This window comes from Nuphar pumila, unplaced genomic scaffold, assembly GCF_984573655.1.
Source record: "Nuphar pumila unplaced genomic scaffold, dmNupPumi1.hap1.1 HAP1_SCAFFOLD_440, whole genome shotgun sequence".
Taxonomy (NCBI): domain Eukaryota; kingdom Viridiplantae; phylum Streptophyta; class Magnoliopsida; order Nymphaeales; family Nymphaeaceae; genus Nuphar; species Nuphar pumila.
In genome coordinates this window covers 16,776-29,249 of record NW_028323346.1, presented here as the reverse complement: position 1 = coordinate 29,249, position 12,474 = coordinate 16,776, and the positions used below count along the sequence as shown (strand labels likewise).

Below are 12,474 nucleotides of genomic sequence, written 5' to 3'. Positions count from 1 at the left end.
TGTTGAGGCGGAGTATAGCGCTAGCTTACAGGGGCGTCTCCATTTCGCACGAGTGCCTGCCCCTAGGCTTGCTTACAGCTGCGCATCACTGGGTTGTTTTACTCAGGCTGTAGGGAACGTGAACGTTCGGCAGCAGGAATTGCATGATGCTGGTCGTTTCATTGAAGCTTGGGCAGCCGCCGCCCTACACACCGGGCAGGGGCGTCTCTGCCCGATAGACACAAAGGCCCTATCTAGGGACGGACCGGCTATTATTAAATATTATATGCCTATTTCCAAGCTTTGAACCACACGCAATATCGCTTACTCAGTCACCAAGAGGGATACTTGAAGTACCTTGTGTGTCGCTCGTCATTGTGAATAAGTTCGGATGATTGCGTGTCGAACTCATGAAGTGACTGACGAACGGGCATAAATACAAATTTGCATTTTGAGGTCGCACCTAGGGACTGCCTGTACCTCGCTTCTCACACCCAACTGATCAGGGAAATCGTTCAAATTACTGAGTCAAGGTGGGGTTCGGCAACCGGTATGTCACGAGCCCTCAAGCTTTCAGCGGAAAGTGCATATCTTTGTGGCAACGGGACACCTTTTCATGTCGTCTATGTTCTAAGTAATGGAATCGCGCAAGCCACGCATTATTGAGGTTGCTGTACATGCATGGGATCCGCTCTACCGCTATTCCGCTTGAAGAGTTGCCTGTCGGATTTGGAACCGAACGCCACTACCCCGTCTCTCTGAAGTTCGTGCGTGTTGCAGGACATTATGGTGGATTCGTATATCCAGCTTTACCGCAGCTCAGTTCTTTGCGATGTCTTAACAGACACACTCGAGGAGCTTTGTGAAAACAAGCAGATCAGTTTCGAGCTCGCGTCACGAGTACTGGATGCATTTGACAAGTCGTGTCTTGAGGCACTTTCCAAGCGCGTGGAGGCCAAGGGTAGCCTGCAGGTGTGCTTGTCCATTTCGAATTGAGTGTCACGTTCTCGGGACAAAGCCATATCCCAAGGTTGCATCAAGTGGACTTTCAATAGAGTGTTCGCTCAAATTCACATTCATATGCGGTCTGCTACAGCACTTGCGCAAACCTGGTTGAACAATAAGGCATTCCAGGTGCTCATTTAGGGTTTGAGGAGGTCGTGCAAGGAACACGCCCCATCCAGCTCAATTAACGTGCATGGCACTAGCATAATTCATGTGCCTGATTGTATAAAACTGCCAAGAGGGGCCTCCATCGTGCTTCCTGCAGGGCCACGAGGTTTGCGTGTTTGATCAAATGCATGACCAGCACATCATACATTATGGTGAAGCGATGCATATGACCGCCGTACAAACTTTATTATTTAAACTCTGTTCGGTCAGCCATAACCTTTCTGCAACTTTGTTACCGCATGCGGCCTATGTTCTGCTATTAATTTAGGCTCCTGACAATATGACCGCCCTGGTCAAGAGTCACTTAGATTTGTCGCTTTTGGCAGCTTTGACATTCCTTTTGTCCCGAATTCCAAAGACTGTCTATCTTGATACATGGTAGCATTTCTCCTACAGGGTAATGCTGATTGCCTATCTTGCAGTTTGTCATTTGCATGTTCATGCTGATGCTGCTTTCGCGTAGTGTCTCCATGTGAACATTGCTTTCTTGTATTATTGTCATTACGGCAGTATTCTCGTGCAGGCAAACCTCAAGACCTACAATTACTTTGACAGCGTATGGCAATTTGAACTACACAATGCCAAGTTCAAATTGACACCCAAGGCGCAAGGCTCGTTGTCCTCTGCGCCTAAGATCACCGCAGATGTGGTTAAAGTTATCTGTGTTGATTCCAAGTTTTTCAATCACTCGGCGGAGTGATGTGTGATGATGGCTGTACATTGCCCCCGACACATGCACCAATGAAGAGTGCATTGCCGAGCTGCACAGCGATAGTAGCAGCCTCATTCCAATTCAGCGTCGTGGTGTCAAGGTTGCATCCACAACACTTTGTCATTTTTGCTTCATGATATCTACATGTACACTATTTTACACTTGTGGGAACTCCAGCTTCGCAAAACCATGCGTTTCACTGCCCATGCACTTATTGCTCGAGTTGTCCAGGCCGATCTACTTCGCTTGCCTTCTGGTAATGACGGGTATCTGTTTGTAATATTGGCGCAATAAATGACAGCACATTATGCCGTTCATGGCTTCACAAGAGAAGGGCCAAGCCAAGTGTGGGAGGCGATGGCCGTTGTCAGTAATACTGGCAATCGCACATAACGGTCGAGGAGATCTTGTGTGGCAACCTTTTTGTTCAATGCTGTCCTGAGTGCCCTCCTTTGTCGGACGACCTGGAGATAGAGGAGACCGAGACTGGCCCATGGGAGCGAAGTCCATGATAACGGGATAGCGATGCTGAAAGCGGAGTCACTGGAGCGTGCGCATAACGGTCAGTACAACATGATCACAATGCACGTAGTGTCTGTGAAGCAATGCAGTGGAAATGGGTTGAAGAGGGGTGTTGCTGGCTCCAAGCACACAACCTGATTGCTGTCAGGAAAGAGGGGCAACCAGCACTGGCAGATGGGATGGGAGTACAATATGTATTTACAAGCGACAGGGCCGGCAAACTAGGAAAGACTACCAAAACACGGACGAAAACCAAAGGAAAACAAAGCACACAACGTCACAAACAAAGCAACTAAGGAAGACGGACATCGTCCGGGCCCTCCATCGGCTCATCACAACCCGGCTGGAAGTTGTGCCCGACACGAACGGCAATGCGCGAGAGAGAGTTGTAGTACATGCGCGCATTGCCCTTGCATAGGGCGCAACTGAGCTCCCGACGCACGGTCCGTACAAAAGCGGCCTTGGACAGCCGACCCGCCGCCTCCACCAAGTCGCCAAGCTCCGACAGGAACCGCGACGCCGCGACACCCATGCGGCCGTAAGACTCAACAGCAAGCGGCACAAAGTTGAACGCAGAGCCTTCGCCAACCTCCGCGAAATCTGCCCGCTTCCGTGCCTCAGCCTTCGCAGCCGCAGACCCTCCAGCCTCCGCTGCGTCTCGCACGTACGACGCAGCCGCCGGGTGCGTGACGACGCAATCCAGGATGCGGACGCCACCGTCAGGCCAGACCACGAGGATGTCACCCCGACGTTGACTGGCAGCCCCTTGCGCCCCTGGGGCCGCAAGGCTGCTGTAAAGCGGCTCCGCGCTCGACGCGCAACCAGCGCGGCGTATGGCATGGCGCCAGGCAGAAGCCCAGATATCATGGCGCACAATTGCCTTGCCAGCGTTATGTTTGCAGGAGAGAGCGTGGTCCGGCGTTGTCGAATCGCCAGCGGAGCAGGTGCATGGAGGGACATCGATCAGCGACGGCACCCCCAAGCCGAGCCGATGCCGGGCTGCCATGCGAAACTCCGCGTTGGTAAGACGCAGTATACTGGCAATCGCCAGCACGGCAACCGCGGGCTCAGTAGCCTGAGTGCGTTCTAGGATGTGCTGCACCACCAGGGCGAAGAGCAGCATGGCAAGGGTGTCGCCCTGGCGCACCCCGTGCGCGACTGGATCGGAGCCGTGCCGGCTGGAGCGCCGACGATGTGCAAGTCGGTGGGCGCACCGTACGACCATTGCACATACGGCAGCAGCGCAGGCACATATTTCTGCACCGCCGCGAACAACGCAGAACGGTCGACTTCGTTGAAAGCATTGGCCATGTCTACGGTCAAAAGCGCGGCGTCAGAGTCAGCAGCCAGCGCCGACCGGACCGCATGCACTAGGGCTTCCACCCCGCCCGAGACGCCCACCGCGAGCTGCAGGGGCGCGAGCGAGCGCCCAAGTTCCTCACAGGCTGTCATCGCGCAAAGACCAGTGACACGGTAAAGGACCTCGCCGATCGCGATGGGACGGGCACCACCATCACAATATGTCAGTATGTTTCAGGGAGCATGCCAACAGCCGATTGCCATGGGAAAAGGGTGAAGCCAGCGCCATGGCCAAATGCATGGCCGACAGAGGGGCAACCAGCACTGGAAGATGGGATGGGGTGGGGGTACGTTATGTCAGTATGTTTCAGGGAGAGCATGCCAACAGCGAATTGCCATGGGAAAAGGGTGGGCCGGCGCCTTGGCCACATGCATGGCCGGCCTCACCCTTTGTCAACGGTTCCGACAACTGCCTCATGTTGTCATGGACCTCATCTTCCATCTCAGCGTTGAGATACGCCGTGCGTAAGCCAAAGAGTACGAGGTGCCAAGATCGACGGCAAGTCAGAACCAGACAATGGCCTGAGGCGCGAGCGCTCACCCCAAGTTACTTCCGACCAGGAGCAAATGCTGCTCGGCTGCATGGGGGTGGCGAATCCCACTCTCTCGCTCGCTCATCCCCTGTTGACCCCATGCCTTGCCGTCGATCCCAAAGGAGGGCCACCCTCAAGGAAGCTGTGGGGCCCTTGTTAGACAGGGGAGAGACCGAGTGGGCAGCGGTGCGCAGGGACATGAAACGCATGGCAATGGATGCGGCGCGGACTCGCATAGACGCGTCGCCATGGGGCCATGGGGCCCAGACCCGCTCATGCTCGAGGAAGCGTACGCGCGCGCGGATGGCGATCATAAGCACGCAGCCGCGAAGGAGGAGCTCGATTCGCTCATGAGGTTTGATGACTGGACTATTGAGCAGCTCCCCCACGGCAAGCGGGGGTGCTCACCTGCAGGTTTTGGCTGCAATGCAAGCGGAAGATACAAGGTGCCGCTGGCCGCCGGAAGGCACCAGCAGCGCTTCAGCCGTGATAACGAGGAGACGTACGCGCCTGTGTGCACGTGCGCATCATCCTGGCAGCGGCGGCGCACGAGGACCTCAAGCTCCGACGATGTGACATAGATACGGCGGAACTCAACGCCGAGTTGGAAGAAGAGGTATACCGAAACAACACCAGCAAATGTACGAGCTTTTTGGGAGCGTGACACCATTTTTGGGTATATTTCTGATATGTGCACCTGAAAACTCGACATGTTTTCTCTACGGAAACTTGGCGAGTCCAAAAGCGTGACCGTGACCGCCCATGAATTGGTATTGTTATGAAATGTGCGGTAATGTCCTGGCTTGGATTGTGACCGGTAGACCGGTAGTGTCCCACCTCTGCAAGGTCCTGTACGGCCTGAAGCAGTCAAGCAGAGCGTGGAAAAAGAAGCTCCAGGCTGACATCCGTGCAGAGGGCCTTGCTCAATCAGACAGCGTCCTCTCTCTGTGGATCTTGCCTGGGCCGGACAGCTTGGTGCTTGCGCTCCTCTACGTAGTTGATGGGATGGTGGCACCGCGTATGGCTGCAGAGGCAGACGTGCTTGTGAAGCGCATTGGGGAGCCCTTTGAAATCTGCGAGGCCGAAGTTGAGCACTTCCTCGGCATCCAGATCACCACGACCGCGCGAAGCGTCGATGAGCATCGATTAAGAAGACAGGGCACGCGCCCTGGCTGAGGCTGGAATGGATCAGGATGTCGCTCGCTTCCCTTGTATCTTGTTGGCAGTGCCGCCCCGGTTTCTTGGTCCAGCATCGTGATCCCTCCAACCTGTGCAGTTGCAATTGGTGGAACATCAGCTGCCCCGAAGAGCAGAAACAATGCATGACAGCGTAACGTAATTCTTGTAACATGTGAAAGGCTCACGGATCTTACAGCCTTAGTTTGATGCTTGGCCATCCTGACAGTTCTGACCAGCAAACCTTTGGCGGTCTGGGTGGTTGTGTTGTCACCTGATATAAAACAAACCATTCTCCACCACATTGTTGCGTATGCGGCCACCAGTACTGGATCAGCAAGACTGTGTCTGATAGACCACTTTTACTGTATGTCGCTCATACATAATCTTTGTCTCATGCAAATAATTTTTGCGTTCAGATTCATGCGCTTTCTCCTTTGGGAGGGTCCCCGTCAATGTGGCAGCATTAGCCAGGGTCAGATGAAATCTGGTAGCTGTGGAAACATTTGACCCTCTTATTGCTCCTAAAACCAGCAATCAGAACAACATAATCTTGCACTTTGACATTCATAATCCAGTGACATATCAGTCTTTCGCTTTGTGCTCTTGAACATTGCTGCCCATCTTGCTGTGATCGTGACATTAACCTTTGGATGCAGGAACCTTCCCTGCTGAAACGTTTGGACAGCGTATGGCACTTTGAACTACACAACACCAAGTTCACATTGACACTCAAGGCACAGGGCTCCGTGTCTTCTGCTCCCAAGATCACCACAGATGTGATCGAAAACAAGGTAAGAGTGATCTGTGTTGAGGCCAAACTGGCGCAGTAAATCTGTTAGAAACTGACTATCTTGAGATAGGGCGTTCCTGTGTTTTTGTCCAACCACTTGTGCCGTCATGTATGTGAAACCAGATGGGTGCCATATATGGGGCGACTCAGGCTAAAATCCTTGAGTCGAATGTAACGACAATCTGATATGTGCGTCGTTACTGCAAACGGTTAATGTTGCATTTCCACTTACAACATTACATTCGAGTCATTACATTCGAGTTGGGACGCTCACTGGCAGTAGTAGGGTCCTGCTGCGCATGGGAAAGACTCTGCGCAGCGTTGGTTGACTGTTGAATGGTTCGCGATCAATGGCGGGTTGGCTGTGGATGTGCGTGTGTGGATCGGTTGTGGTCCAGTTTCATCTGTGAGATGGTTTGAGAATCAGCTGTCCTGGATAGCATCGCGATCGCCAGCGTATCACAACGTTCGAATTGATTCATGTCCTCGCGTGCGTTGGTGAGGCTGGCTTACTCTAGCATTGTCGAGAGAGCTCGGCACAGTGTGAGGCCATCACGAAGACAAGTGGCGTTCCAGACGAGGACAGTTGACTCGTGGTTTGTTACGGTCCCTTGCCCCCAAGAACATGCACCACCGCAATAGACATCGTCGATGCTTCACAGCCATCAGTAGCAGTAGCCTGCTTCAAAGTCCATTCTTGTGTCAAAGTTACATTCACGAAATAACTTATCTCGAGACATATCTGGTTTCACATGATCCTTACACTTCTCACCAGTCCAGCCACGCACAAACATGTTTGGGTCCACTGCTCATGCGGTTGTGGTGGGAGGTACCAAGGCTGAGCAAATTGCTTTGCCTCATGGGAACGTTGCTTGTAATGAACTAGCCAACTATGGTGACTAGGGGCCAGAACAAGAGTCCTTGCTCATGACCTCACAAGTCGCAGGCTGACTCAAACTTGCCGTGGAGAGGTGGTTGGGATTGTCAGTACGTAGGGGAAAGGAGAAAATGCCCGGCATCCACTGTTTTGCATTGCTGTCTCAGGTGAAGCTGGGTGTTCTCCTCTGCCGGATGAACTGAAGAGGAGGCTGAGCTTCCGGTCCGTATCGGCGAGACAGAGTCTTGTGGACAGTCGAGCCACTTCAGCAAGTGCGCGATGGTCAGTACAACGTGATGACGAGCAATGCACACGTGGTCAGCAAGATGCTGGAGTGGAAATGGGTGGAGAGTAACGGCCTTGCAATACACCTGTGTTGCTAACAAGCGGTTAGAGAAATTCCCAGCCTTGCCGGTGCAACCGGAATATGGGATGGGAGTACAACATGTCGATATGTCGCAGGGGAGCACACGAATGTTAGTACAAGTAACCTTTGTTGCGAAGGGGTGAAGCTGGCGACGCACACGAACCTGGTTTGACAAGGGCCACAGCGATACGGCCCTGGTTCTCTCAGTCAGCGCCGCCACCGGAGGTGCCGCCCACTGAAGGCAGTCCCTCCATGCTCGCCACCCTCATGCTGCCACATGGCACAACCTTGGTCCACCTCCTACTCAAAAGTGTCGCTCACATTTCACCGATAAACTGCTTTCAAACCTTGCAAATATGAAAGTATACACATAGTTACTCTTTGTGCCTGCGGCATACCCTTGCATGGAGTCCACACACGGGTTCATGGACGTGAACGACTGGGACTTCGGCCCGTGCCTGCCATCGCTGGGTGAGTCCGTGCCTCATCGTCCTCGAGCACATTGGAAATTACTTTCAGATATGCACGGGACGACATGGCAAGCGGCCATGCTGAACCGCAACGTGGAGCCCCTCACATTCAGTGATTGGGCCCATGGATTTCCAGTTAGCTATTTCCTTGTTACGAACACTACCAAGGGGCTACGGGCAACCACTCCTCAGAATCTCACGCCTCCATTTGCTCCGACGGCCTCCTTCATTGCATGTTAGCACAAGCAGAGCATGAAATACGAAGGTTCTGCAGAAGCCATTCAGATACCAGTGAACTAGGTTAATGCAGCATAAAATGCACGCCCGGTTTAGATGACGGTGAAATTTGTGTTCGTCCCTGGGCAACGCGGAAGGCACTTGGCGTAAATACCATGCACGGGCTTCTACCGACATGAGGGAAGTGATCATGGAACGATTTAACATTTCCCGACATGGCGTGCGCCTGATGCAAAAACTCCGGCACCTTCGTTAGCTTCGTTGGCTGTGCCGGTACGTCAGCAACACGCACATGACGGGATGATCGTGAATATCAGCGTCGCCCAAAGTGCCAGAGTGCTCGCCTAATACATTGACAAGGTGTTGCAAACCTCAGCACATTTTGTTCTACGGCAAATTCTCTCCTTTGAAGTGGAGAACACGAGTGATTCGGTGCCAACGATGCGAATCTGAGATTGTTTTGACTCTTCATGTGCAAACTATGCAAAACGAGTAAACAAGAGCTACTGCATATTTTCGACGCTGGTCATGCGAGCGCTCGGCGTTCGTGGAAACCTTGTTTGATTGTGTCGTTGGCTCGAGGAGGAGAGAGTAGGGTTGGCCAATTTTCGGGGACTCAGAGCCAGAAATTGGACCAAATTCATCAAGTATCCGATATGGTGCGGTCCACGTCACTAGATACGTTATTACGTTACGTAATGAAAAGTGGCCTGACGTGGAGATCCAGGAAATGACGACAATCATCAATCGCGATCAATTGTTGGATTGCAGTTCAACATAGGCTGCGCTATAACACCGACGACCTAGATGAAAACCCGGCGGAGGGAACCGATAACCATCAGACTTGTAGTAATCGACTCCTCTCTGCTTGTTTTGGAACCGATTGACAGCAAAAATGGCTTTTGCTCTTTCTTCCTCCAAGGTGATCGCCACCAGGCCCCAGGCCAAGGCCACCACCAAGCGGTGCGTACGTGGAACAGCCACGCCAGAAGCCTCATGTGATGTTATATCGTTGCGTTGGTGGGGTCTGATGGTGTGTGTATGGCTTGCAGTGCTTCCCGCACCCAGGTGAAGGCTGTTGCCCAGAACAACGCACAGAAGTTGGCTGCCGCTGCTCTGGCCTCCACCCTAGTGGCTGGGGTGCGTCCATCAATGAAAGTGAATATATATTGTCTCTGTCTCAGCGCCTTGGTGGGCGCTTTTGTGCATTGTGCGAGTAGGAATGGTGCGGGTATACCATCTGTCTATCCAGATAGCTCGCGAACATATGCACATACCCAACTGGTCCACCACTGAGCTGACCAGCTGCTGGTCTCTCACGCGAGTATGCTTTCCTGACGTGATAATTTCGTAAGCCTAAGTTGTGAGCTGCAGTCCGCGTCAGCTCTTTCCTTCGATGAGCTGCAAGGCCTCACCTACCTCCAGGTCAAGGGATCTGGTCGCGCTAACTCCTGCCCAACCCTTGACACTGGCAGCTCCGATGTCAAGAGCGAGCTCAAGGCTGGCAACTACAAATTCGAAAGGTTCTGCATGGAGCCCACTCGCTTCACCGTGAAGGAGGAGTCTCAGTTCAAGGGTGGGGACACCGACTTCACTAAGGTCAAGCTGGTCACCCGTCTTACATACACTCTCGACCAGGTATGGTGTTATGCCATCAGAGTACGGCCACCTGTCGGATTATTTTGCTTAGTGGGAGAGAGCGAGGTTCCAAGCTGGGCATGTCGCAGATTACCAGGTCAACTTCGCTCATCTACTTGAGTAAGTTGAATCAGTGTTTCAGCGATATCAATACAAGAGCAGTGATGGTGATCTCGATATGCTTGCGCGAGTGCTGTTGTGCCCGAAACCCAACCACCCAATTCCGATTGCTCCGCGAGATCTGTTCGAGACGAGGACTAAGCCGTCACTCCTCGGTGACCGTGTGAGATATAAAAATATATCATCTTATATGCGCCCGTCCGTGAAGCATGCCCGTGAGTCTCACAGTGGGAGTCCTCGACCGGTCCAAGACATGCGTCGACCAGATCAGATCAAATCCACGCCAGTTTCTATTTGGGAGCACTCTTCGTCGAGCAGCACGCCACTTACACATCAAAGTAACTTATTCCTATTTTATGTGAAACGATTTCTTACTCTCTGTGTCATTGACTCTACTGTGGCGACGTTCGTCATTCCTGCTTGGTGATGCGTGTTGTGTACCTTCGCTGGACTCGTGAAGTTAGTCCACCAACTCGCGAAGGTGCATTGTGACGGTCATCATTTCAGGTGACGCTCACGGTAATCTTCGTTATGTGGGTCTTCTCCACGTAATGCTTGTTTATGGCCTGTGCTGTGAGATGCTGGGGCACCCTCTCCTTCCAGCCCTTGACACATGGGTACCTACCTTATTGCAGATTTCCGGAACCATCAAGGTCGGCTCCGATGGCTCTGTTCAGCTGAAGGAGGAGGATGGCCTTGACTACCAGGCAGTGACTGTCCAGCTGCCCGGAGGTGAGCGTGTGCCATTCCTGTTCACCATCAAGGAGCTCGAGGCCAAGGGAACCATTGACGGCTTTGGTGGTGAGTTCACCGTCCCATCATACCGTGGAGCTACCTTCCTCGACCCCAAGGGCCGAGGTGGTGCCACCGGATACGACAACGCAGTCGGTCTGCCAGCCCGCGCTGACTCTGAGGAGTTCGCCAAGGAGAACGTGAAGTCGACTGTTGCCCTCAAGGGTGCAGGCGTGTGGTCCATTGCCCGTGCCAACGCTGAGACTGGCGAGATCGCTGGAGTCTTCGAGACAATCCAGCCCTCAGACACCGATCTTGGCTCCAAGGAGCCCAAGGAGGTGAAGGTTGTGGGCATCTGGTATGCACAGCTCGAGAAGTAGATCGTCAGACACGCACCATGAATGAGGCCACATGCGATAGTGAGTTGGAAAGCTGTGCGTGTGGCTCGTTGTACTATGTTAGATCCTTGTCTGGAGGTCCCGCGTGGCTTGTTGCCATGTCACCAGGGTGTCACGCTCCGACTGACAGGCAGGTTGCGGACGCTGCTGTGGCCTGTCCTGCCACAGCGGCCCTCTTTTTTTTGGGCAATAGCGATGCTGGGCGCTACAACAGACTGTCTGACTGTCTGACCAGAAGTGGAACGTATTCTGCGAACCGAGAAGAATTTCCATTCATTTGCTCCGTTATACTGTTGCAGGCTGCGCGACGTGAATTTCGCTGTAACTCATGCTGTAGCGTCCTTCGATCTCTGCTTGCTGCTGACATGAATGCGTGTGGAGATTTTGCGATGATCCTGGACCTCTCAGTGCTTTGTATGCAACGTCAGCCTGGACTGTTTCTGGAATGCTTGCGTTCTTGCTTGTTCTCCCCCGGTTGGGCTGCATTGATGTTGGACCCTGCCTTTGCAACTTGCGGCACACACATGCTAATGTCCCTGGAAGCAGCCACAGCACTGGCATGCTACTTCCTCATCAAGACTTCGTTCCAAGTACCAGATGCGTGGGTCGCGGACGCGAACAACACATAGCTCCCAATCACATTATCAACGGTTGCTGTGTAATTTATTCATCCGCGCTCATGCTGACGGGTGCTCATGCTCAAGCCATTCCGTCACTGAGCCTCAATGTTCACAAGGCTCTGGCATACCCATGATGTGTACAGTGGCTGTTCGGCACACACCTTCAGGCCCTTACCAAGTTGAATCAGACCCCCAGATGCAAGCATTGTTTCAAACACTTTGTGTCATGGTGGACTGATTTGTGTCCATAAACTCACACCAGACCGGTCATCAGACGCGTCACCACCAGGTGTGAGGCAAGCACAGGTTCGTTCGTGAGTATGTCATAGGCTATGACCCCTGGCTTTGTCCAATAGTCGGCACAGCATCGTCAGCGATAACCCCCGACCTCGTGCACACCTTTGGTTGCATGTTTACATGCTCTTATTGCCGTGTTCGTTTGCGCCCTACAGGGTTGACAACGGGATGCACGACAGCATGGCTATACTCGTGCGAGCATGGCGTACAAATATGGTTGTAAACGCACGCTAACGTATAATATTGTCTCGCCACCAAGCGCTTCTTCTCGCATGGCGAGCCCATATGGCATCAGACCCCTTTCCTCACAGCAACCAGGCGCTCAGCTTGCAAGGGAGGACATGATTGACGTTATACCACTGAGAAGCGCGAGGGTTCGCAAGGTGAAACCACTTCCAAACCTGGTGGATGTATTAAAAAACTTCGATGTCAAACGCAGCCAGGTGGTTTGGTTTGGAGGCCTGCCCAGGT

The 12,474-nt window shown here is 53.0% G+C and overlaps 1 protein-coding gene across 1 annotated transcript; it reads left to right on the top strand.

The window, feature by feature from the left end:
• Positions 1-9,022: 9,022 nt before the first annotated feature.
• LOC149810231 (oxygen-evolving enhancer protein 1, chloroplastic-like) lies at positions 9,023-11,427 on the top strand. The gene is made up of 4 exons (XM_089994351.1): positions 9,023-9,161; positions 9,251-9,338; positions 9,573-9,836; positions 10,592-11,427. Exons 1-4 carry the CDS (start codon positions 9,094-9,096, stop codon positions 11,066-11,068), a joined length of 897 nt encoding a protein of 298 aa, XP_089850477.1. The 5' UTR covers positions 9,023-9,093; the 3' UTR covers positions 11,069-11,427.
• The last annotated feature ends 1,047 nt before the right edge of the window (positions 11,428-12,474 follow it).